At 47.9% G+C, this 25880-nt stretch overlaps 1 protein-coding gene, 1 long non-coding RNA gene and 1 pseudogene across 3 annotated transcripts in view; 1 reads left to right on the top strand and 2 right to left on the bottom strand.

Annotated features, from left to right (window-relative positions):
• Positions 1–25880, bottom strand: part of LOC310669788 — a 546967-nt gene that overhangs the window by 429229 nt on the left and 91858 nt on the right. The gene's annotated exons all lie outside the window — the stretch shown is intronic.
• The window catches only part of EFNB1 (ephrin B1), a 73712-nt gene continuing 62663 nt past the window's right edge, over positions 14832–25880 (bottom strand). Inside the window, exons 3-5 of the mRNA XM_083423952.1 lie at positions 25565–25657; positions 22667–22795; positions 14832–20669 (exon numbers count right to left, since the gene is read on the bottom strand). Of these exons, the coding sequence (XP_083280078.1) occupies positions 20281–20669; positions 22667–22795; positions 25565–25657 (611 nt within the window). The 3' untranslated portion in view covers positions 14832–20280. The remainder of the gene's footprint in view (positions 20670–22666; positions 22796–25564; positions 25658–25880) is intronic.
• Positions 21141–22116, top strand: LOC310669910 (protein S100-A6-like; annotated as a pseudogene). The gene is made up of 2 exons: positions 21141–21148; positions 21620–22116. The product of its transcript is annotated as a protein S100-A6-like (transcript).

The following is a 25880-nucleotide window of genomic DNA, read 5'->3' as shown; positions in this document are numbered from 1 at the left end:
TCATAGAATAGAATCCCGAAATTTTAGAGTTGGAAGGATCCTGAGGGTCATCTAGTCCAAACCTCTGCAATATAAAGCATTGCAAGCAGTAAATGCATTAAAATTATCAGGCCAACAGCCTATTGAGTCAAACAGCATGTTCTCACAATGGCCAACCAGATTCCCCAAAGTAGGGTGGCATGGGCATAGTCAAGAGGTGGCAGGGAGGCAGCTGCCCACGCAAATTAAGTAAATCAATAAAAATACTTACCTAGCTGAGTACCTGGCTATACCCATGTAGGGTGGTCCAAATGTTCAAACCTAGTGGGCCACAAGAGTACTTTGACACAGAATCCATAGGCTATGCCTTGTCATGCAGGGTGGAGAGCAAGGCCAAAATTTGATGCCCCCCCTCCGCCTTCCCAAAGTTGGCTAAGTGAGGTGATGGGCTTTGGGAAGAAGGTGTGAAGCTCCGGCAGGGTCCCAAAACCTCCTCCATCCTCCCCAAAGCTGGGAAATTGCTAACTAGGTTTTAGGAAGTAGACAGAAGGACTCTAGGACCCTACCAGAGCCCTCACACCTCCTTCCCCAAGCCCAGCACCTTGATTACCAGCCTTTGGGAAGGCAGAGTGAGCGCTGCGGATGGTGGGTGGGGGGCATTGCCAAGAACCACTGACAAAGGCCTTGAGGCCATGCAATGGGCCCCCCTGCTGTAACGGACAGCAGAGCCAGACTAGATAATCTGTGGTAAATTGTAGAAATTTGTGTAATTGATGTACTGTGAGGTGGGTGCACTATATTTAATTGGGGGCAGCTGGCTGAGTGGATCTGCCACAATATTAATTGGCAGTGAAAAGAGGTGGGTGCACTACACCTGCCCCAGAGGGAAACCTTCTAGCAGTATTCAATGGCATCTCAAGTACAGTACCATTTTACAATCCCATGGTGGGGCAGGGGCTTTTAACTTATTATTTATGTACTGCTAAACCAGTTTTGAGTCATATATATATATATATATATATATATATATATATATATGGTTCACTGCTGTAGCATCATAATGCTATCCTATTTTTAAAAAAGAAACTTTCCTAATCATTGCAATTAACTACATTGCAAAAATGGCAATGGCCCAAGATATATTTAAAATATATTAATTACCATTACCGTGTAATGGTACAATTGTGTAATAGCACTGTTATATAAAAATTAACAACATGTTAATTTTCTATTATTATTCCTCTCATTAAAAATATGTAGCTGGGAAAGCATTTTAGCAATAATTAAAATACTGATTTTTTAAAAAACCAAAGGTCTTAAAATAGCACTGATCTCAAGCATTTGAGTGAACACAAGATCATAAGGAGAGAGCCTGCTTGCTGGATCAGGCTAGTAGCCCATGGAGTCCAGCATCCTGTTCTAACAGTGGCCAACCAAATGCCGCTTATGGGAAACCCACAAGCAAGACCTGAAGAGCTCTCTCCCCTTGTGTGGCTTCCAGCAACTGGTATTCAGAAGCAATCCTCTTTTAAAGCCATCTGAGTTGGTGGACATCACTGCCTCCTGTGGGCATGAGTTCCACAGTTTAACTTTCTTTTATCGATCCCGAATCTTCCCTTGTTCACCTTCACTGGATGTCCGTGGGTTTCAGTGTTAGGAGAGAGGAAGAAAGACTTTTCTTCTCCATTCCAAGCATAATGTTATGGATCTAAGGTAATAGAACTTAAATCACAGGTTAAACCAGGAAATCACCTGGAAGAAGGGCCATCCAGGTGTAATTATCGGACAATGGCCAGTCATTGGCCCTCTGTCTGAGCTCTGAGCAGAGTTGGAAGGGGGAGGTTTCAGGAGGCATGATGTCACACAGGAAAAAAATGTGTCCGTCTGAAAAACAGAAGTCTGGATAAGGGGAGCAAGCTGTCAGATGGGGAGCAGTTGCTTGGAGCAAGGGTTATTGGGATGAAGACAGGAAGTGGGCGGAACTGATCGCTGAAGAATTGATGCTTTTGAATTATGGTGCTGGACGAGACTCTTGAGAGTCCCATGGACTGCAAGAAGGCCAAACCTCTCCATTCTTAAGGAAATCAGCCCTGAGTGCTCACTGGAAGGACAGATCCTGAAGCTGAGGCTCCAATACTTTGGCCACCTCAGGAGAAGAGAAGACTCCCTGGAAAAGACCCTGATGTTGGGAAAGATGGAGGGCACAAGGAGAAGGGGATGACAAAAGACGAGATGGTTGGATAGTGTCCTCGAAGCTACCAGCATGAGTTTGACCAAACTGCGGGAGGCAGTGGGAGGCAGGAGTGCCTGGCGTGCTCTGGTCCATGGGGTCACGAAGAGTTGGACATGACTAAACGACTAAACAACAACAACAACATGAAGGCCAGAACCATCATGGCGGGCTGGGATTGAGGCATGGAGATGGCATGCAGGATTCTTCGGACTCCACTGCTGTGGGGAACAAGCCCCTCTAGAGATGCAACGCTCTGAACTCTTTCCAAAGTAGAGATGTAAATATGCATGCAAGTTACAACAATAACAAACCATATTTCTTAAAGATACTAATCTCTGCTGAGGCTTGATTTCCCAATGGAAACACAGCCCTTGGTGAGCTCTGGAACCCCCTTGGAATATTGCTACTGCTCAGCAGATATTAGGGGTGGCGCACAAAACTCTGCAGCAATAATTTTATACGCTTCTACCATGTCGCCTCTAACTCGCCTTTTCCCTAAGCTAAAAAGTCCCAAACACTGCAACCGTTCTTCATAGGGGAGTCGCTCCATCCGCTTTGCTTTCATATGCCCAGTGCAGAATCAGCTAGCATATGCCTGGAAAGTTGCCAGCTTCCCCATCACCCAAGCAGGGCTTGCTCCTTGGAGCGGAGTCGCGCTCTGACACATGGCTCCCAGCTGCCACGGCTGGATGCCACGTGGGCTTGGAGAGCTTGTGCATGAAACAGAGCCAGCCAGGGATGAGCCAAGCCTGGGAGCAACACAAAGAGCTGGCTTGTTTACTTCCGTTCGGTGTTTAACAAGCAGGATCTGGTGCAGCGCCTTGTTTACAAAGGATCTTGGCTCTCAGGTGGCGGCAGAGGCGTCTGACGCTTTCTTGCATTTCCTCGCAACTGCTGTCATAGAAGCCTTGAAGCCTAGGGTTGGAAGGGACCCCTGGCCCTGGGGGGGGGTCATCTAGTCCAACCCCCTGCAATGCAGGACACAGCTAAAAGATTCCTGACAGATGGCCATCCAACCTCCATTGAAAAGCTCTAATGAATCATAGAATTGTTGAGCTGGAAGGGATCCCAAAGGACATCTAGTCCAACCTCCTGCAATGTAGGAATCGTAGTTAAGAATATCTGACAGATGGCAATCCAATCTCTTTTTCTTTGGGGTGGGGGTGGGGAGCTCACCCTTTACAGCCACACCTCTTCTGCTTGTAGGGCCCTCAGCAGGGCAGATGGTTTGTTTCCCCAACTTATTAATGGCTAATTATCCCCCTGTTGGTTTTAAGGGAGGATACCAGGAATATTTATGAATCAAGGCTCATCCCCCCCCCTTTCACCCCACCTAAGATTCATTTCCCCTTGACCCTCAAGCTGGATGACACACTTCCAGGGGGAGATTTGCTCCAGAGGAAGACACTGCGGGCTTTGTTTGGACTGCCCTTTTGAACGGAGGATCACTTTTCTCATCAAAAGTTCCAAGTCCGCTACCGAATATCCAAGATAAGCAAAGGCCACCCAGCCTGGAGGATCATTTGAATCCAAGGGAGGAGGAGATCACGCTCCATCTCAGTCCAGGCTCCACACACTCTCTGCCTTCTAAGATTTAGGACAGATAAAAGGAAGGACTTCTTCAACACAGTGCATACAGTAATTAAACTGTGGAACTCACTCCCACAGGAGGCAGTGATGGTCACCAAGGTGGATGGCTTTAAAAAAGGGCTGAACAAATTCGTGGAGGAGGGGAGAGTGATCAATGGCTACTAGCCATGATGTCTATGCTCTGCCTTAAAGGCCAGAGGCAGCAATGCTTCTGAATACCACCTGCTGGAAGTCACAGGATGGGAGAGCTGCTCTTTTTTGCAGGTGCTGCTTGAGGGTTTCCCATCTGGTTGGCCTCTGAGAGAAGAGAATGAGGGACCAGGTGGGCTTTTGGTCTGATCCAACAGGGCTCTTCTGATGCTCCTGTGGAACCTCCAGGTTCAGATACACTCTATCTAGAATAATCGAATCATAGAATTGTAGAGTTGGAAGGGACTCCAAGGGTCATCTAGTCCAACTCTGTGCAATGCAGGAATCACAACTAAAGCTTTCATGACAGATAGCCATCAAGCCTCTGTTCAAAAACCTCCAATGAAGGAAGATGCACCACCTTTTAAGAGAGTCTAGTCCACTGTCAAACAGCTCTTAGCACCAGAAAGTTCTTCCTGATGTTAGTTGGAATCTCCTTTCTTGTAACTTGAAGCCATTGGTTCGGGTACTACCCTCCAGAGCAGGAGAAAACAAGCTTGCTCCCTCTTCCATGTGACAATCCTTCGGGTATTTGAAGATGACTCTCATGTTACGTCTTAGTTTCCAGGCTAAACATGCCCAACTCCCTCAACTGTTCCTCCTAAGGCTTGGTTTCCAGACCTTTAATCATCTTGGTTGCCCTCCTCTGCACACGTTCTAGCATGTCAATTTCCTTCTTACTGGACCCAGTATTCCAGGTGTGATCTCACCAAGGCAGAATAGAGTGTTACTATTACAGTACTTCCCTTGATCTGAATGCTAACTTCTGTTGATGCAGCTTAGAATAGCATTAGCCTTTTTCCTGCTGCAACACACTGTTGACTCATGTTCAGCTTATGGTCTGCTAAGACCTCTAGATCCTTTTTATATGTACTATTGGCAAGTCAGGTGTCCCCCATCTTATTTTTGTGCAGCTGGTTATTCCTGCCTAAGTGCAGAACCTGACTTTTGTCCCTATTGAAATTTATCTTTTAAGCAGACGTTTGCTGGCCAATTGTCATGGATGCTTCAGTTGACATTCCAGCATTGCAAGGAGTTGAACTAGATGACCTTCAGAGTCCCTTACCAACTCTACAATTCTATGATCTTATGGTTGGATTATGCTTGGAGAGACCTCTTGCCTGAGGTTCAGTTCACAGGGTGACACTCCAAGGCCACCCAAGAATCAGAACCTGGTCTTAGCTGTGATTCCTGCACTGAAGAGGGCTGGACTAGAGGACACTTAAGGGTCCGTCCAACTCTACCATTCTATTATTCTTTACTGGACCTTGGGTCCATCTGCAATCTTCTTCCCCACAGTGAAGCACTCATGGGCCTTCGAGAGGTTCTTTGGTCTAGCATCTGAAATATTTTCTCTACACAGGAGCACACCTGCAAAACCTGACCCCGGTAGGAGAGCCGAGAGCCTCCACAATCCTGTTTCCTTTAGAATCAACCGATGTCTCTCTTCCTTTGCTGGCTCTGGAACATCACAGAGACCTGGGAGTCCCAACGACAGTCAATTCTGCAGCAAGAACTTGGCACTCAGCTCGCTGCTGGGGGAAGTGGGTGGGGCAATTACACCAGCCTGCAAGAATTGGGGGTGGAGGTGAAATTCTAGATGCCTGCACTCCATCCCACCAGAGTCTGAACAGAGCTGAGTTCCACAGCAGAGCAGAGAAACACAGTCCAAATAACTTCCAGCAGGATCAAATGGGTGAGTGGTGAGGTGCATTAGCCCTTTTGTCAAATTGATCAAGATGGGACAACCTGAACTTAATTAAGTGGAGGATAATCCTGCACCAGGAGCCCCCTAGTCCAGCAATGTAATAGGCAAGAGAGGTCACATCCACACCAGACATTCAGGCACTTGAAGAGTCACAGTTTCTCTTCCAGAAACCCCTGAGAACTGTAAGAACATAAGAGCCTGCTAGACTGTGCCAACGGTCTACCTAGTCCAGCATTGTGTCCTCACAGTGGCAAACCAGGTGCCTCTTGTGGGAAACGAGCAAGCAGGAGTTGAGCACAACAGTGGCTCTCCCCTCCAGCAGTTTCCAGCAGCACCTGAGCGAACTACAGTTCCCAGGATTTATTTGAAGGTGGGGGTGACCAAAGTGATTGGGGGATGGAGCGACTCCCCTATGAGGAAAAGTTGTAGCATTTAGTTTAGAGAAAAGGCAACTAGAAGTGACACGATAGAAGTTTATTGAATTACACATGGCTTACAGAAAGTGGATAGAGGTAAGTTTTTCTCCCTCTCTCCTAACACAACCAATGAAGCTGAATGTGGGAAGATTAAAGACAATTAAAAGGACTTCTTGGTGAAACTGTGGAACATGCTTCCACAGGAGGCAAAGATGACCACCCACCTGAATGATGAGACAAATGCATGGAGGAGGAGAGGGCTATTGAAGGCCAAGGTGGCTATGCTCTGTCTCCATAGCTGGAGGCAGCAATCCTTATGGTTACCAGTTGCTGGAAACCACAGGAGGGGAGAATGGCTCTTGGATCCTGCTATGAGTTTCCCATTGAGGCATCTGGCCATTGTGAGAACAGGATGTTGGACTAGATGGTCCATTGGCATGATCAAGCAGGCCATTCTTACGTTCTTATGACTGGCCTGGAGGGCCTTACTTACTTACTCATTTTCACTTATAGCCCAGCTTTTTTTCTGCAAAGAACTCAAGGCAGTGCACATAGGTTCTCCCCCTTCTCATCCAGTCCCTGCAACAACCCTGCAAGGGTAGCTTAGACTGAGAGGCAGGGACTGTAACCTAGCGTCACCCAGTCAACTTCATTGAGTGTGGATTTGAAACCTGGTCTCCCAAGGTCCCAGTCTAATCCTCACAAGAACCCTATGAGGTAGGTCAGGCCAAAAGACAGCGACTAGCCCTCAACATCACACCCAGTGAGCTCCGCAGCAGAAAGGGGATCTCTGCCCTGCTCTCTCACAGGTCCTAGTCCTGACACTCTGAGCACTATGCTACACTGGCTTCTCCCAGGTTCTTCCACGCATGAACATCCCAGTGCAGCTTTGCAGGGTTGGCGGTCAGGTCAGGTCTTGCATGTTGCAAATGCACTTTACACCCCAGCCCTTACATTATTCTGGAGGAGAAAGGAGACTGGCCATCCTCATCCTTACTGCAACATCTGGCTCGGGGAAATTTATCAGCAGGGAATTGCATCATTTTAATCTTTAAAGCATCTCCCTCCTCCCCTGCTAAAACCTTCCCTCCCCCTGCAGAATTGCTCAAGGAAAGGAGGCAGGTTTTTTGGGGGTGGGTGGAATTACTCCCCTCCCCAAATGCAGAGGCGGTAAAGGATCTCTTTACTGGCAAGCAATGGGGGGCTGGGAAGGGGCTCCCCAAATGCCATTGAGTGCTGAGACAGAAGAGGGGGGGCCTGAACATTCATGTCAACGAGAGATTAGTGGGGGGAGCATTTTAGGTCTCTTGCCAGCGGCCAGGTTGCCATGGTGACCTGCTCAACCTTTCAACATCAAAGGGCTGCCTGTCAGTTTCCTGCCATTGAAGTGGGAGATGGGAGTCCCCCCTTTTTCCTCTTCTGCAAGCCCTCCTGTGGGGCAGGAGCGGTGTGTGGTGAAGAGCAAAGAACCCCCTCCTCCTTGAGCAGAAGGCAGACTGCCCTGGCACGAAGCCAGCCTCTACCCCCACCTTGAAACTGGCGGCCACTGACTTCTGGAAGCCCACAAAGGACCCTCACCTGCCAAGCTGGGGTGTTTGGGGGTGGGGGAATGGAAGAAAAAGAGCTAGCCCTGGGAATTGGGGGCAGGCTTTGTCCCTGTGACAGATGTCAGGATTTCCACTCAACTCAGCTTTCCACACCAACACAGGCCACCCCCACCCCAAGGAACCATTTTTTTGCTCCTTTCAACCCTTTCTCTCCTCTTCTTCCTCCTGCTAAAGACTCAGGTTCATCTCGTGGGAATTGAGGGGGGAATGATGCTACTTGCCAGAAGAGAAGTAATGGGGCCCCACTTGGACGCTTGCAGCCAGCAAGGGAGAACAGCTGATCTGTCCTTAGAAGCACAGATCCCACTATTGGTTTCCCTGATTGCAGGGTGGGGGGTGGCATGTCCACACGAGGGAATGGCCACATTTTACACATAAGAGGCATTGCAGCATTGCAGGGGGTTGGACTAGATGCCCCTTGGGGTCCCCTCCCACCCTACAATTCTATCATTCCATGACATACAGATATAAGAAGAGGTTGATGGACACATCTAGCCCAGCATTCTGTCCTCACACTGGTCAAATGCCCCAGAGAATCTAGGAAGCTAGGTAGGCTACCTCTTTGCCTGGAGGCTCCATAAGAGCATCATAAGAGCCCTGCTGTGCCATCTAGTCCAGAATCCTGTTCTCACAGTGGACAACCATATGCCCATGGTGGGAAACTTGCAGGCGGGATTCAAGCATAAGAGCCCTCTTCCCTCTTGTGTTTCCAGCAACTGGGATTCAGAACATTGCTGCCTTCAACACAGTGAAGTCAGAAAATGGCCATCATCTCCTAAAGGTAAAGGTAAAGGTAAAGGACCATTAGGTCCAGTCGTGACAACTCTGGGGTTGCGGCACTCATCTATCTTTATTGGCCGAGGGAGCCGGCGTACAGCTTCCGGGTAATGTGGCCAGCATGACAGAGCTGCTTCTGGCGAACCAGAGCAGCGCACAGAAACACTATTTACCTTCCCGCCAGAGGGGTACCTATTTATCTGCTTGCACTTTGACGTACTTTTGAACTGCTAGGTTGGCAGGAGAAGGGACCAAGCAACGGGAGCTCACCCCGTCACGGGGATTCGAACCGCCAACCTTCTGATCGGCAAGTCGTAGGCTCTGTGGTTTAACCCACAGTGCCACCCGCGTCCCGGCCATCATGCCTAGCAGCTGCAAATAACCCCTTTCCCCTTCTAATGTGTCTTTCTCCCTGGCCACCATTTTGCATCTCTGCACTCATTCCAGGGCTCATTGTGGGGTGAAAATGGGAGCAGCCACAAAAATGAAATGATGAAATATTTTTGCAAAAATATATATATTCTATGTGGGCCTTTTGCTTTTTTTTTTTTGTTTTGTTTTCCTGGAGGAAGGAGGGAAAGAAACATCTCTAAAATTCTAGAGTTTTCCAGAGGAAAGGACTTTCATGGAAGGACTTTGCCGGGCTGGTGAGCCTTGCACAGTGGACATTATTGAATCATGGAATTGTAGACTTGGAAGGGACCCCTAAGGTGATCTGGAAAAAATGCTCTGCAATGCAGGAATCACAGCTAAAGCAATCATGACAGATGGCCACCTGACCTCTGCTTAAAAGCCTCAAACAAAGGAGAGTCCACCACTTTCCAAGGGAGTCTGTTCCACCGTTAAACAGCTCTTCCTCACAGAAAGTTCTTCCTTTCTTGTCATTTGAACCCATTGGGTTGGGTCCTCCCATCTGGAGCAGCTTCTTCCATGTGACTCAGGTATATGAAGATGGCTCTCATGCTACCTCCAAACTCCCACAGCCGTTCCTCATAAGGCTTGGTTTTCAGACCCTTCGTCATCTTTAATCACCCTCCAGCTTATCAACTGGGGCGTCCACAACTGGACATGGTACTCCAGGTGGGATCTGACAAAGGCAGAATAGTATGGCACTAATGCTTCCCTTGATGCTTCTCTTGATGTGGTCTAGAACTGCATTGACCTTTTTTTTGCTACTGCTGCTGCATCATACTGTTAACTCATGTGAAGCTTGTGGTCTAACTAAGACCCCAGGATCCTTTTTGTATCTGCTATTGACAAGCCAGGTGTCCTCCATCTCACATTCCTGCAGCTGGTTCTCCCTGCTTAAGTGGAGAACCTGACATTTGTCCCTGTCAAAAGCAGCCTTGGCAGACCTAAGGAATATGTAAAGGCAAGTATGATTTTTGTCTAGTTATATTGATATGTTTGCAACCCCATTTTTCTTTCTTTTCAGCTCATTTCCTTTTATGAAGTAGAGGAGACACTAGACATTAATATTATCTATACTGCATCTGCTGTCCATCAAAATGTGATTCACCATTTCTCCCGCATTGTGTTTGTTTTATCGTTTTCTAAACTATGTGCAAAATTGGTAAGAGAGTATTTTTTTTTAAGAAGTTTTGTTAGTTTTGGCCCAGTTCTCCAATCTGTTAAATTCATCTTGTGTCCCAAATCTGTTTTCTGAGGCATTACGTAGTTACCCCTCTCAGTTTGGTGTCATCTGCAAATTGGTTGAGCATCCCCTCAATTCCTTCACCCTAGTAATTTATAAAGATGTTGAACAACAACAATGGGCCCAGAATAGAACATTGTAGCACCCTTCTTGTCCCTTTCCCCCCCAGGATGATGAGGAAAACCATTACTTTGGATTCGGTCAGCCAACCAGCTATAAACCCACCTAACAGTTACCTCATCTGGCCCACGTTTCTGACACACAGCAGGAACCTGCTTTACACGAAACAAATGTGGCATCTTATATTCCCTCAAATCCTTTCCACCAAGATTGCATGTGACAGAAAACTCAGCCTTTCTTCACATCTTGCGTGGTGACTGCCATATTAATTTCGCATGCAAGAGCAAGCAGAGGCACGGGGGCTATTCTCTGGATTGGTGTCACCAGAGACAGAGATGGATCTGGAGTGGAGGTGCAGCGTATGCTGAGGCAGGAGCAGAGGGTTGTTTACATTGCACAAACATCCCACTATGAGACAAAGAACGGTCTGTAAAATTGCACACCTAAAAACATGGTTATATATATATAACTTCTTAGAATCATAAAATTAAAGAGCTGGAAGGGATCCGAAGGCTCATCTAGTGCAACCCCCTGAAATGCAGGAGTGTTACATGTAGTCACATCAATTTTTCTCAACCCATAAGGGAGCAGCAAATCCAAAAATTCATAACGTAAGAAGTTTCCTGCTCAATTGGGTCAATGGCGCATCTAGTCTGGAGTCATGTTTTCACAGTGGTCAACCAGATGTCTCTGGGAAACCCACAAGGAAGAGCTGAGCACAAAAGCCCTGTCCCCTCCTGCAGTTTCCAGCAACTGAGATTAAGCATTGCTGCCTCCAACTATGAAGGCATCATGGCTAGTTGCCCTCAATAGTCCTCTTCTCCATACATTTGTCTAATCTTTGGAAGTTATCAATGTTTGTGGCATTCCTTCCTGCAGAAGGAAGTTCCATAGTTATTGATGCCCTGGGTGAATGACTTTATCTGTCCTGAATCTTCCAGCATTCAGGTTCCTGGGATGTCCATGAATTCCAGCACTAGGAAAGAGGAAGAAAAGCTTTCCCGGTCCCCTTTCTCCAGGCTACGTGTATTTTTAGGATTTTTTATGATCCTCCCATTCGACTTTTTTTTTCTAACCCAAAAAAATCCCAAACACTGCAGCCTCTTCAGAGTTGCTTCACCCTCTGAATCATTTTGGTTGCCCTTTTCTGAACCTTTTCCCCCCAACTCTGCAACATTGTCTGGATGCTGAGGCAACCAAAACTGTACTGAGTTTTCTAAATGTGGCTACACCATAGATTTCTATAATGGTGAGTTACTTTGCCCCTTTGATCATTTTAGCAGGCTTTTCCTATCACCACTGCACCTTTCTTTATCGTCTTTCTGCTCAAAGACTCATGGAGAGGCACAATTAAAATACGAGAGACAAATGATCCTTTAGGGATCTTAAAGTGAATGCAAAGGACCACAAGAAACTCAAAAAGTGCCCTACAGATGTTAATTGTTGCTGTTCCCAAACCCCACTAATGCAGAGTACTGCCAATTAGGCTACAAATTATTTTCCAGGCCCAGTTCAAAGTTCTGGTTTTGACCCTTAAAGCCTTATGCAGCTCAATATCTTGAGGGCCATCTCTCCATCTTCTCTGGCCTCTCTAGATGTGCAGGGGTGGCACCTGATGTGCTGGACTGCTGTCTTGCCTTGGTAATGGACTGGATGAGAGCCAACAAACTGAAGCTTAATCCAGATAATACAGAGGCACTGTTAGGGGGTGATTTCCTAGAATGGATGAATGGGAGGTTGCCTCCTCTTGATGGGGTTACACTTCCTCTGAAGGAGCAGGCACATAGTTTGGGGATACGTCTGGACCCACTGCTGTCGCTTGAAGCTCAGGTTGGCCTCAGTGGTGCAGAGTGCCTTCCCTCAGCTTCAGCTGGTGGCCAAGCTGTGCCCCTATCTGAATAGGAAGAGGCTAACTGTTGTTAACTATGCTCTGGTAACCTCTACTGCAACATGTTATACATGGAGCTGCCTCTGAATATAGCTCAAAAACTTTGTCTGGTGCAGAATTTGGTGGCCAGGTTGCTCGCTATACAATGCCAATTCTGGCCTGACTGCACTGGCTGCCAATCAGTTTCCAAGACCAATTCCAAGTGCTGATTTTGACCTTAAATGGCTCAGGACCGCAATACACCAAGAACTGCATCTCCCCATATGAGACCCAGACTCTGTGATCATCATCTGATGCCCTTCTTCATGTGCCTCTTCTGTAAGACCTAGAGGAAGGCAACATGAGAACGGACCTTTCTGCAGTGGCTCCCAGACAAAAACATTCCTATTTCATAATGCCTTTGTGTGCGTGGGATGCTTTAATGTTAAGGGGACCCCCTCCCTTAAAAATGCTGATTCTAACATATATATATGTGCTTGGATTTTGGTTGCTTTGACCAAAAAAAAAAAAAAAAGGGTGACTAATCATAGAATCATATAGTAGGAAAGCACACCAAAGGCTCATTTAGTTCAACCCCTTGCAAAGCAGAATTCCCATCTAAAGAATAATAGAATTGTGAGTCTAATCTCCAACAGGTCATCTATTCCAACCCTTGCCATGCAGATACGACAGCTAAATTTAATATTTATTCCTTGACCCAGTTTCTAAAGGAGAACAACAACAACAAAAGACACAGAAGACCACCAAATTCCATAGGAAAAAATATTTTATTAAACAATATATCAGGCTCCATCATGGCACCAGGGAATCAAAATCCCGTTATTACTGATTTTACCAGTGACAATGATGTTATGATAACTGGGTGAGAACAGTGTGTGTGTGTTTGTGTGCATTGAATGAATGTCTACAAAGTGACAAGAATGTCAAGGAAAAATTAAAAAGATGTAACTGTTCCATTAAGTTTGATGACACCCATAGGGGCCCCAGCATTCCCTGAGCCCCTGGCACAGAAATCTGACAATGCTGGAAGCCAGGATGGGATCAACCAGTGGCAGCCTAAGTTGCTGCATTCTATGCCCCCCACCCCACCCCCAGCATAAAAACCCAGGGGGGAAAACCCTTATGTGAGGGAGGGGTATTAAACTAAAGCTTCAAGTTCCCCTACCGCCTGCCCGCCCGCCCCCAGTGAAAACATAGTGAGGGAAATCAGAAAAAAGGGGAACTGTTTTTCAAAACCTTCGTCCCACGGGGGGGGGGGCTGGCTGGATGTTGCAAAATTAGGGTGGTAGAGTTGGCAGGGGTGGGCCACCCACCTGGACCACCCAGGCGACTGAAGGAGACTCACATCCAAGGGAAGGGGAAAACGGAAGGTAGCATTTATCACAGAACTGCAGGGTTGGATGGGTCCCAGAGGGCAATCTGGCCCAACCCCCTGCAATGAGGGAATCACAGCTGAAAGTGGCATGGGATGAGGTGGCTCACGAAGGATGTATGTGGATGGGTGCAAGGCATGGCACTCTCTCTTGAGAGGCTGTGTGTACTAACACAGTAGACACTCAACCCCCCTATGAGATGGGCTGGTTCACGTCTCTGAAAGGTCAAAGATGCTGGGCTTGGAAGTGTGTAGATGGCTAAGCTTTTAGCACACGTTAACACACACTCCTCTCTCAGCCTCATCGGCACAGCAGTCCTACCTCCCAGGGCTGGCGTGAATGAAGGGGGTTCTGCAGTCCCAGGCGGGCACAGCTGCTGATATGCTTTGCTTACATGCGGCCAGGGAATTTGGGGGGGGGGGGGGGACTAGCTGGATGCAAAAAGTGCTGATTCAGGGAGAAGAGGAGACACTGTACTTAAGAAGAGACCTTGGCTATCAATTACCAGAATTCAGGAGCCTTGCAGCTTCACAGTGCTCATTCGCACAGGAGCGGAATAAGGCTGTGGCCGTGACTTCTGCTCTCCCAAGTCTGACCTGGCAGGGAATGTAACCAGGACACAAAGCCGTATGTTGGAATCAGAGAACTGTAGGAAGGGACTCCAAGGTTCATCTATTCCAGCCCCCTGACCACTAGAAATTGTGCAGAGCCAATTTATTTCTGAAGGGCAAGCAGGGAACCTAACAATTTCAGGGGGGAATGACCAGCACCCTAAAGGAATTTCAGCTCCAGGGAAGGCTGGAAATATTTATGAAATGCCATTCCAGCCCCACCCAAACTGGCCATCCAGTTCCGCTGGGGCAGGGAGAGGACTGTGACAGATGCAGGACTCCAAAATGAATCTGAAACAACCATTTTCAAGCAGAGGTTTTGTTTGCCAACCCAGAGATTTCCAAATGGTCAGTGCCCACCCCGTGTCTCCTCTCCTCTCCCACGGAATTGTAGAATTTGAAAGGACCCCAAGGGTCACCTAGTCCAATCCCCTGCAACACCATCTGATGATGCCCCTTTTTTTGCATTGGGACTGTTTTTCCCCGCTGTGGATTCCCCGCCTGGCTTTTGGGAGGGTAGCACGCAGGCAATGACACCCCATGTTTGATGGATGAACCCTGCTAAGCCGGACTGCAGCATGACAAAATGTTTTACACCCGTTCTTGTGTGTTATTTTTTTTTTTTTAGGTTCTTATTTGTTTTGTTTTGTTTTTCTAAGAAAAAGCAACCAGAAAATAATCCAGAGTTTATACAAAACATCTTTACATTATATTTTTTTCCAAAAAAAGACTAGATATTTACACAAAATAAAACCTCAAAAATACAGAAAGAAATGTTCTTCTGAAGGGGCGGGGTGGGGAGAACAACAACAAAGAAACTGTTTTAGGACCCATTAAGTCAGACACACACAAAAATATCTGATCCTCCTCCTCTCCCCCATTCCCCCTTTTTTATTTGGCTGCCCACAACTGGATGAGTTTGTTCCCTTTTGGGCGAGGACCAAAACTAACCTTGGCGTTGGAACCTCCTGCAAGTGATTGCGCACAAACCTACGGCGACAAGTGATGTCAGGAAAGATCTTACTGATTACGGTGGCAAGGATCACGGACAGGAGGGGGGCAAAATTCCCTGCAAAGTCAGTTTTATGGAGGGGAACTGCCTCACATGTCGTGGTGGACACGTACGTGTGTTTGACGTGTTTCCCTCTATATGCAAAGATGAAGAATATGCAATTTCCACGGTCTTCTTACAGGAAATCAAGTTTCTCAGCGTAGCACATTCAAAGAGAGTGATTTCAGTTCCGTTCAGCCTGCCATTTCATACCTTCCTGTTTCTTGTTTGCCTCCCCCCACAGGATCTGCTATCTAAGAAATGTATCTATAACCCCCCCTTTAAAAAAAATAGCAAAAGAAAAACCCTGGCCCCCTTTTTAAAATGTCGTTTTGAGTCCGACACAAACTCTCCCTGACTTGGAAAACAGTGTGATGACATGGTAAAGCCAGCCTGGATTTGGTAGTCATTGATTTCCAAAAGTCGCTGAACAGACCCTGGTACCCTGCCTGACCTGCCAGTTAAATCAAGAAAACGGACAGATGTATTTGTCCAAGGCAGTATGATTCGAGAAACCTATTTGTGCTGCAGGGGAGGTAAGAAGCAAAATGCAAACCACAAAACCTTAGGCTGAAACCAGCATCATCCCTTCCAATCTAGACCTGGGGCTGGCATTTCCTGCAGATATATCTACTACCCATGGATGGCCCACGGCATTTTGCCGCTTGAGGCAAAACAGAAAACGGTTGTCCCTCATGCCATCTCCTCCACTGCTGCTGGAGGCGGTTTGGAGAAGGCCCAGTGAGTGGAAGAGGAAAAAGGATGGAGAGAAGCAGGGGTGGCAGCAGCAGAGACGATGGTGGAGGTGGGAGAGAAGCAGAGGAGATGGGTGGGAGTGCTCCTCTGGGCCGAATCTGCTGTCCCTTCCCAGCCTGCCACCTGAAGCGAGTGCCTCACTATGCCTCATGAGCGTACCAGCCCTGCTACCACCCACATTCTAAGACAGAGGGTTCTCCTTCCCCCCCCCCCCAAACATACACACACTGCTTTGAGCAGCCTCGAAGGACCCTGCATTTGTGGCACCAAGAAAGGGATCGTTTGTATTAGGAGGAATGGAGAGATTTTCAAAAAAAAGAAAGGAAGGAAGGAAGGAAGGAAGGAAGGAAGGAAGGAAGGAAGGGGGGAAAGCTTCAATTCTTTTTTAAATAAAAAATAATAATAGCAATAACAACAACAACAATAATAAAAGAGACTGTTGGTTATTTGTGGAGTCCTGAGAAACCTGCCTCCTTGGCTGATCTCCACGGAGCATGCCTGAAAAAGTGCAAGGTTTACCTAAAGCCCTTACGGGGTTTCCCACCCACCAACAGCTTCCGGATCCTGCATAGAGATGGGGGGAGAGTCAGTGCATTGAGGGTGGGGGCGGTGGTGGTGGGGTGAAAGGCAGGAAGAAGCCAAACTGCATTGGACATGAAGAAGGTGCAGCTGAAGTAGCCCAGCTGGGGAGACCTCAAGAGATTAGCTGGCTGTGTTTGGGTGTGGGTGTGTGATATGTGCGCCTGCTCAATTCTTCCCAAGTCCATCAAGCCTCAGATTATTGCCTTGAGCAGAAGTTTGTATCAAAAGGGAAGGCAGAGAGGGTTTAAGGGCATAGCATGCTGGCAGCTGTAACTGGGGTGGAGGGTGCCCTGCTGCGGTGTCTCCAGCTCCCTTCAAGGCCTTCCGAGACCACCTGGCCTAGTCAGTGTGAAAGCAAAATCTACCTATGAAGTGGAGAAATAAGGCTTTGATGCAAGCAGGGACGGCAGGCAGCTACAGCCTCAGGGAGGCATGGGTGCTGGGCCCATAGGTGTGATGGAGGAACGATGACTGTGTGTCTCTCTCTCCCCCAGAGTAGTGGGGGCAAACCAGGCCTGGGCCTGGGGGCAAGGGGGGGTTCCTCCTCCCCTACACAAAGTAAGGCCTCTGGCATGACAAATTCAACCCAACAAATTGAGGGCAAATGGCTCTCATTTGGGGGGGGTGCCCTCAAACCTTTAGAACGTCACAGCCCAGTTGTGGATCAGGCAGATTGGGTGTGTTAGTGAGTGCAGGGCTCCCCACCCATGGAAAATGTGCTAACCCATCTAGAGACATGGGACATGGGGACAGATTGGTGGGGAGGTGTCTGTCACCAGACGACAAAAGGAAAAGGTTGGAGCAGGGTCTTTGATTGGCGCTTCTGCCCTGATCTGAGCACCCAGCTGGGAATGCTGGTGTGATCAGAGGAGGAGCTGAGCCCCGCTTCTAGTGCACAGCAACAGGGGCCAGGATTCCCGGAGTGCCAGCCGACCATCAAGATTTGTTCCCTCTCTTCCACACGTGAGGCAGCCAGCCACAGGACAGGCAAGATTCCCCACCCCAACCCCCAACTCTCCTAGGGGTTGTGGAAGCCACGGCTGCGGTTCCTTCCACTGAGGATGCGCCTCAAAGTCAAGAAGTCTGACTGCATTGGGCTTCAGCTAGAACAGCCATGTTAAGTTGGACTCTGTCCTATTGAAATAGTATCTCATAAACTCCGGGCACCTAACTGGATCTGCTGAAGCTTGCTGTATTGGTCTTGGTTCCATGTTTTATTTAAAAGCTGTTCCCTCACTTGGGTAATGAACTGGTGGTGGAGAAGAAAATTCTTACCACACCCTGGGCAAATAAGAACCTCAGTGCTGTTGCTAAATGGGCTAGTGGGTGACATCAGTGATGGGCTCTCTCCCTTCCACACCATATGGAGTTTGTCTGAGGGATGACGTGGTCCAAAAGTCTGTCTTTTCCGACAGAATTTTTTTGGGGGGAGGTGTTGCTGGGTTTAGATACAGACCTCTTGTGAGAACGGATAAGGTGACGGCTTTCTCTCTCTCTCTCCCAGCCCCCTCTTGGCCTCAGACAACTGGCTTTTGTCACTCAAAACCATTTGAGACTGAATCGCCCCTCCAGCCTCAAAGTTCGTCAACTCCTCTGAGCTCGCTGCTTGCTGGACACACCACGCCAGCAGTGTTGGGATGCCTGAGAGAAGCGCTTTTGCACACCTCAAGGCAGCTTCTGCGGAACAGAAAATGATTATCTGCACAGGCCTGCACATGCATCCCTTTGTTCTCACAAAATCCCTCAAAACCTAAAGCAGACTGCGTCATGTGGCATTTTAATTGGTGCCAAGAACCAGGAAGCAATGTGGTCTTCAGTGCCGGAGCCCCCTGCCTCTGAAAAAAAAAAGGTTGTTAACAGTCCCTATCTGTACAACTTCCGAGAGAGATTAAGGGCTCATCCACATTTTTGCTTGACACCGTATTTTGATCGTATCATGGACCGATTCATTCCCTCAGCTTTTCTCGCCGTTCTGCGGCTGTACCTTGTGAAAATCCGGTCTTACCCAGTGAATCAGATCTTATCAGATATGTGGAAAATCTGAAGAGGGATTTTGCTTACCTGAGCTTCAGATCAGCGGGTGAGATTGGATTTTCGCAAGGCACAGCTGTGGAACAGCAAGGAAAGCGCATAGACACAGAGGAATTAATAGGGACAAGATGCATTCCAAATAAGGGCCAAGGAAAAGTGTGGGCGAGCTCTAAGAAGCAGGATGAGGACACTAGAAAGGGTAAAACAGTGGGCTTGATTCCTAATGCCTAGGGTCACTGGGTTAGAGAGCAGGTGCAGGCCTCACTGTACAGTGGTACCTCGGGTTACAGACACTTCAGGTTACAGACTCCTCTAACCCAGAAATAGTACCTTGAGTTAAGAACTTTGCTTCAGGATGAGAACAGAAATCGTGCTCTGGCTGCGCGGCAGCAGCTGGAGGCCTCATTAGCTAAAGTGGTGCTTCAGGTTAAGAACAGTTTCAGATTAAGAACGGACCTCCGGAACGAATTAAGTATGTAACCAGAGGTACCACTGTATTGGTTTTTCGACCATGGAAAACGAAAGTGCTGAACTTTGTGATTCTGCTTTCCTTGCGGCAGCAAAACATGCCTTGCAAGCCAGTGGCTCAGATCTCCCTGAACGGACCCTGCCCTGGCGGAAGGTGGCAGGCCGTGTCTCGGACAAGATACAAGGCAGCAAGATACAAGGCTGCCTAACAGCCTGGAGGTGAGGGCTCCTTCCTGTTAAGGTTCCTTTCCTGTTCGTTACAGAACCTGGGCCTCTTTGTCTGTCTGTCTCTCGCTGACTACTATTTTAATTTTTTTAATCTTTTTTTAATCTTTTTTCTGTTTTCTAAACTAAAAATAAAGAAGACAGACCTAAACCGGAGAGAGACGGGGAGAGAGAGAGAGAGATGCTCCGAATGTCCAAGAGCAGAAGCTCAAAATGGCAAAGAGGGTCATTGGAGGAGAGGGGTAGATGCCTGTTTCCAGGGCCCTGGTGCAGCTCCCGGCTGGGGGAGTTATGTGTGTAGCAAATGGTTAAAAGAAGCTTGGGAGGCTGGCGGCAGCGACTCTGAGTTCCAACATTCCGCGACTTCAAAAGGAAGTTACAAAAAAGTTAAATGTCGCAGGAGAAAGTCAGGACCAGAAAACCTCCCTTCGCTTCGCAGGTTCTCCATCTTTGCCACACCGGCAAACAGCTCCCTTTCCCAACTTATCCTGGAGACCAGGTTTAAGGACAGCTGACCTGGCGTGAACAAACACACACACATTTACACCCCGCCCTGAGAACACCTGAAATCATAAAAGCTTGGAGTAGTGGAATCGAAAACAAAAAGGGAAAGAGTAAGTGACGGCGACGGCAACGTTCCCTGGACATGTCCGAAGAGCGAGGGAAAAGGCACAAAGCCCAAGCACGGACAGCGGTACGTGCTGGGGGGGGAGGGTGGCGGCGAAGACCTCGGCACTCCCGAGGCAGGAGGGTCTGCTGGCGAGGTCCTTCTTCCTCCTCCTCCTCCTCCTCCTCAACTACAAAATCTCCGAACTACAAAACTAAATTACTGGAGAAGAGGGAGAAGGGCGTGAGGGGCAAGGGTGCTCTGCGCTTCACTGTGGCAGCGGGTGGACCGCCTCCCGCCCTCTGCCGTGCAGTGCAGTTGCAAGCACGTTTCGGGCAGGAGGGGTTCCTGGCAGAGGCTGCCCTGCCCTCCTGAGCCCCAGTTTCTAGAAAGCATTTCCAAGGCTGCTGCTCCCTCAAACCTTGTAGTAAATGTTTGCCGGGCTCTGCGGGGGCATCTCCTGGACGATGTAGACGGGGTGCCCGTAGTCCCCGCTCACTTTCTCGTAGTGAGGGCAGTAGTTGTTCTCTGTAGTCCGCAAGGGGATGATGATGTCGCTGGGCTCCGAGCCGCCGCTGCCGCCGCACTTGGGGCTGGCCAGGGTGCTGAGCGACAAGGCCTGCGCCCGCTGCTGCGTATGCTTCCGGTGGCGCTTGCGCAGCTTGATCAGCAGGACCACGAGGAAGATGATGATGAGGATGAAGATCACGCAACCCGCCCCGATGGCGGCGAAGACAGCCACCTTGGAGCTGAAGAAGCCGTTTCCCGGGCTCTGGCCGTCCTGGCCGTCCTGGTTGACGTGGTCTGGGGGTGCGAGGGGAGGAAAGAGAAAGATGGGGGAAAGAAACTTTGGTGAATTGGCTCTGGGCTTGGAAGAGATTTCTAGAACAGCAATCAACCTAAATCTACTAACCAAACAAAATCAACCTTAGCGATCTTTAAAAGAAGCTGGATTTATTTTGAACTGAATTCATAGTTTTATTATAAAGTAGCATGAAAAAATGCAAGCTCTGATACCCTTAACCAAGTTTTGTTAAACACAATGGGGGAGGATATGTGGCTTTTTGACTTGGGAAGGGTTTGTGCGCCAACATCTCGTTCCAGTATCTCTTTAAAGGACTGAATTGATCCATCACTTACATTAAGCAATGTAGAGTACAATTTTAAAACTAATCCTCTACTACCTAATTGTTGGAGGGGCTGTAATAAACTCAGTACAGGCATCCCCTCCCCACTAATCTGCATTCTATTATGTTTCAAAACCTCCAATTAATCATGGAATCGTAGAACTGCAGAGTCTGAAGGCACCCCACAGGTCATCTAGACAAACCCCCTGCAATGCAGGAATCATAGCTAAAGGATCACAGGATTGTGTGTTGGCAGTAGGCAACAGTCAAAGGGGCTGCAAATTTGCTGTGCTGGATTCGATTTGGGATCTTGCAATTTTGACGAGCTCATGTTTGTTTGTTTGTTTGTTTGTTTGTTTGTTTTTCTTTTAAAGGAAAGGAAGTTACTAGTTGTCATGATTGTGTGTGTGTCGTTATATTACAGTTTGTCACCAAAACTATTATGTATTACCCATTCTTGTTTCTCAAGAAGAAAAAGAAAACGAATGAAAGAAAAATAAAATGGGGGTGGAGAAGGATCATATAAAATTCTATAGTGCTGTGAATGAAGTAAAAGGAAACTTAATTGTCATTTACATTGTCGTTTTTTTAATGCTTGTGAGAACTAGTATCTTCCTTTCCTTTAAGATCCTCTTGCTTTGGATCTCACACCACGGCACACCCTCTTGACCAAGCTACTGGTTTCCTGGTTGCCGCTTTGCACAAATATTAAGGCAAGGAAGGCAGTAAGAACGCTCTAAATAGAGAGGAGCTGATCCAGAAAGCGTGTAGCATTGAAATGAAACTGAGGGAGGCAGAGATCCAGGGACTGATGGAAGATCCAGACTGCAACAGGGACCAAGAGGTGAACTTCCTGGCATACGTCACTTTCCTGGGTGCCTTGGCAATGATTTATAATGAAGCTTTGTGTTCGTAAAAGTGGGTCCCAGTGGTGTCATGGTTTCACGTCCAATAAAATTTAAGTTTTGAAAAGTTATTTTTAAAAGATGAAGAAGACCCTTTCCTGAAACCATGAGAGTAACTGCTGCCAATCCATGTAGACAAGATTGAGCTAGATGGATCAAGACTGTGACTCTATACCAAGGCAGTTTCCTATGTTCCTATTTAAATCGGTCCTTTATTCATGAGGAAGAAGGGTCATGGCGAAAGCAGCTATCTCTATTCCTATGGGGAAGTAGCTCAGTGGGGACAGAGCACTTGTTCCGCCTGCAGAAGGTCCCAGGTTCAATCCCCAATTGGCATCTCCAAGTAGGGCTGGGAGAGAGACCAATTCCTGAAACCCTGGAGAGGAGTTGCTGCCAGTCAGTGTAGACAAGGCAGAGTGAGATGGACCAAGGGTCTGACACTGCAGAAAGTAGCATCCTATGTTCTTTTACAGAAGGAAAAACAGTTATTTTGTGAACGGACAACGTACATAAAAATGACTCTGTGGACTAACGCAGAAATGCTGCTTTGGAAACTAGAGGCAGGCAGACCCAAACTGACCTGTATTTTCATAACTTTATACTTGCAAGGGGCTGGGTGTTTCCAGGAATGAGTACTTTTGTTTCATGGAAGCACTGCACCATGGGGTGCATAGTCTGAAATATCTCCCTGCATCATGGGATTTATAGTCTCAAACATTTCCCTGCATTGTGGGGTTCATGGTCTGATTCCTATGCTCCGGCTCTGTACCTGGCTTTCCAGGGTCCTCCACAGGTGGGAGCCGGTTGCGTGGGCTCTGTGTGGCAATTTTGACTGTATTGTCAGAGTCCTTGCTGGGCCGGCTGGTCGTCAGCTGCTCGGGCATCACAGCATTCGGATCTAGGTACAAAGACAGAAAAAATCGGGATGATAACTCTGGGCCCAGAAAGAGGACTTAATCTCTCTTGCTATGCACCTGACCCTTTGGGAGGTGAGTACCAGGCCGGATTATTTTATCAGCAGAGGAGCATGCAAGGTTAGAGCATGCAAGGTTAGGTTGCTGCTGGGTGTCATAGATCAGGGAAGTCAAGCAGGCAATATAGATCAGGGAAGTCAAGCAGGTGACATGCACTTAAGAGGTGGAAGGAATCCATACAACACTAAAGGATATGAGTCTGACTTTGAGTTTGACCTGCAACTCTAAAATCACATGATTCTATGGCCTCTGTACTTCTAGTTCTCATGATTGCATATTCAATAGCTTGGAGGGCTGTGAAGGTCTCAAAGCCCCACAAAGCAACGGGGACTGATTCATTTGGTCTGAATTCTGGGGTCTTAGTGTGCATGCCATGCCTCATACACCGGTGGCTATATTCCCTTCCCTACTTGATATATCAAGCAAAATCTCACTGAACTACCAACTTTCATTTCAACCTCTTAAAAAAGAAAAAAAGTTTCAATGATTGATCCTTGGAAGTCAATGTGTACCCATGAAGTTGAATCATAGGGTTGGAAGGGACCCCAGGGGTCATCCAGCCCAACTCCCTCCAATGCAGGAATTGCAGCTAAAAAATTCCTAACAGGTGGTCTCTGCTTAAATACCAACAATGAAGGAGAGTTCACAATTCTGGCAATGAAATTAGGTTTTGGTGCAAGCCCAAATATCCTGAGCCACAGTGCTCTCATGCCCATGGACGTCTCAATTGGTGGGACCCTCTCTTCTGAAGGAGGCAGGGTTTCCAGACAAGGGGGTGGGGAACAGAGGTGGTGGAGGCAGCACTGGGAAAAGTCTGGTGTCTAGCGGCAGATCTGATTGCATGCGGTTTCCACTTGGCAGGTCATCTGGTTCCTCTGCCCTCTTTTCTTTTTTGAGGAGCAAGACAATTTCTCTGCTATTTCAGAAACTGCTGCGGTCTCGCCTCCCTGCCTCCTCAGTGTCCCCTGAGCCTGAGCAAAGGGAGTGTCAGAGAAACAGGAATCTGTTTTTTTGGCTCCTGCAACTGCGGCTGATACTCTAAACAATGAAAGAACACAAGAAGAGCCTGCTGGATCAGGCCAGGGGTGGGAGTGGGGGGGCATCTAACGCAGAATCCACTTCTCACAGCAGCCAGGCCCATTATGGGAACCCTGAAAGCAAGATATGAGCACCCTTCCCTCCTGTGGTTTCCATAGCAGCAAAGTAATGTAAGAAGAGCCCATCTAGTCTGGCATCTTGTTCTCACACTGGCTGCCCAAAAGCCTAGTATGTGAAACCCACAAGAGGGATCCGAGCACAAGAGCATTCCCACTCCTGCGGTTTCCAGGAACTTATATTCAGAAGCATTGCTGCCTCCAACAGCGGAGGCGGAGGAAAGCCATCATGGCAAGCAGCCATCGCTAGCCCTTTCCCCCACCGATTTGTATGTTAGAGCCAGCCAAGGAGGTGGGCATCACCGCCTCCTGTGGGATGGAGTTCCCTGGTTTAACTATGTGCTGTGTGGAAAAGTACATGCAGGCCCCCCTATCCGCCCGCTTGTTAGCCGCAAACATAAACGCCCAAATATCGCTGTATACACACAGCAGATTCAGATATTTGAACAGCCAGACCTTTGCCCACTTCCTTACTTCCTTGCTTCTTAGTTGGCAGAAGCCATTTTCAGGCAGAACCCACAAGGAGGGAGGGAGGGAGGAAGCAAGATCGGGTGAATCAGGGAGCAGGAGAGCTAAGGCTAATCGTTTCTTTCCCCTTTCTCTTTTGCTGGTTGGCTGCAGCCATTTTAGAAGTCTTCAGTCAAAATACTCTGAGCCTCCTCTTAAGCCAGTAAATAAATGCAGCTGGTGAAGAAGAAGAAGAGGAGGAGAGCACAGGGTTGGAGGAAGTGGGGGGCAGCGCCTGCCTCGTCCTCCTCACCTGCCTGCTCAGAGTGGAAGACTGAATCTGTTCCAGATTCCAAAGTCCAGAGGAAGGGAAGCCTTCAGCTGCTGGTGGGGCCCTGTTGCTTTGCCTTTTACACATAACTGCCCTTCAATTGCTGCTAGTTTACTGTGTGGCTTTAGCTGTAATCTCCCTCACTCTTGTGAGGTATTCTTCAGATTCCCCAGAGGGCAGGTATGTGCAAAACAAACAGAACAATTAACGAAATGAGGTCTTCCTTACGACATCTTGGACACAGGCATTAAGGCAGAAGCTCCCACCGACTCCTCAGTATTATTATTAATATTGTTATTTGCATTCCTAATTGGCTGCTTACATTTGAGCAGGGTGGGTGGGTTTACAAGCATGTACTGTTTTCGGAAGGAGCCCTTCTTCCCAGCAACTTCCTTGGTCAAAGGAGAGGAGCAACTTCCTTCAGAAGGAGAGGAGAAACCAGCAGAGCTACTACCCCAGAAGCCCCAGCAGTGCAGATGATTCCCTTCCTCGGAGCTGGCTGTGGAGGCACACCGCAAGGATGCTGCAGGATAGAGCGGCCTGCAGACTGCCCTCTTCCCTTGTCCACCAGAAAAGGCCTTGCATGCATGTTAAACCACCCTGTTTTATAGAATCACAGAGTTGGAAGGGATCCCCAAGGGTCATCTAGTCCAACCCCCTGCAATGCAAGAATCAGGTGCTCCCAGCCAGTCCCGAGGACCGATTCTTGACCAAGTTCCCAAACCGCAGGAGAAACCGCATGCAAAGGCTTGGCAACTCACCCTGGCCCACTTTCATTATGATCTTCATGGAGCGTGTCTGGCAGACTCCGCCTTCCCGGTTCTCCAAACCCTCCAGAGACCCATTGGATGTAGCTGCAAAGCAAGAGGAGATTAAGTAAGGGTTAAGGTGATGCTACACACCCCACCCACCATATTATTGCTAAGTCTAATTTGTTCGTTTGTTTACTTCAGAATTTATACACCGCTTGCTTGCTTTAAAAAACTCTCAAAGGGGTTTACAAACCCATAATAACACCATCAGGGAAAAGAACCTTAAAAGTGACTCATGTAATTCTTTCAAAACATAAAATCAACA

This window comes from Podarcis tiliguerta (genome assembly GCF_965153285.1).
Source record: "Podarcis tiliguerta genome assembly, chromosome: Z".
NCBI lineage: Eukaryota > Metazoa > Chordata > Lepidosauria > Squamata > Lacertidae > Podarcis > Podarcis tiliguerta.
This window is presented reverse-complemented; position numbering and strand designations above follow the sequence as displayed.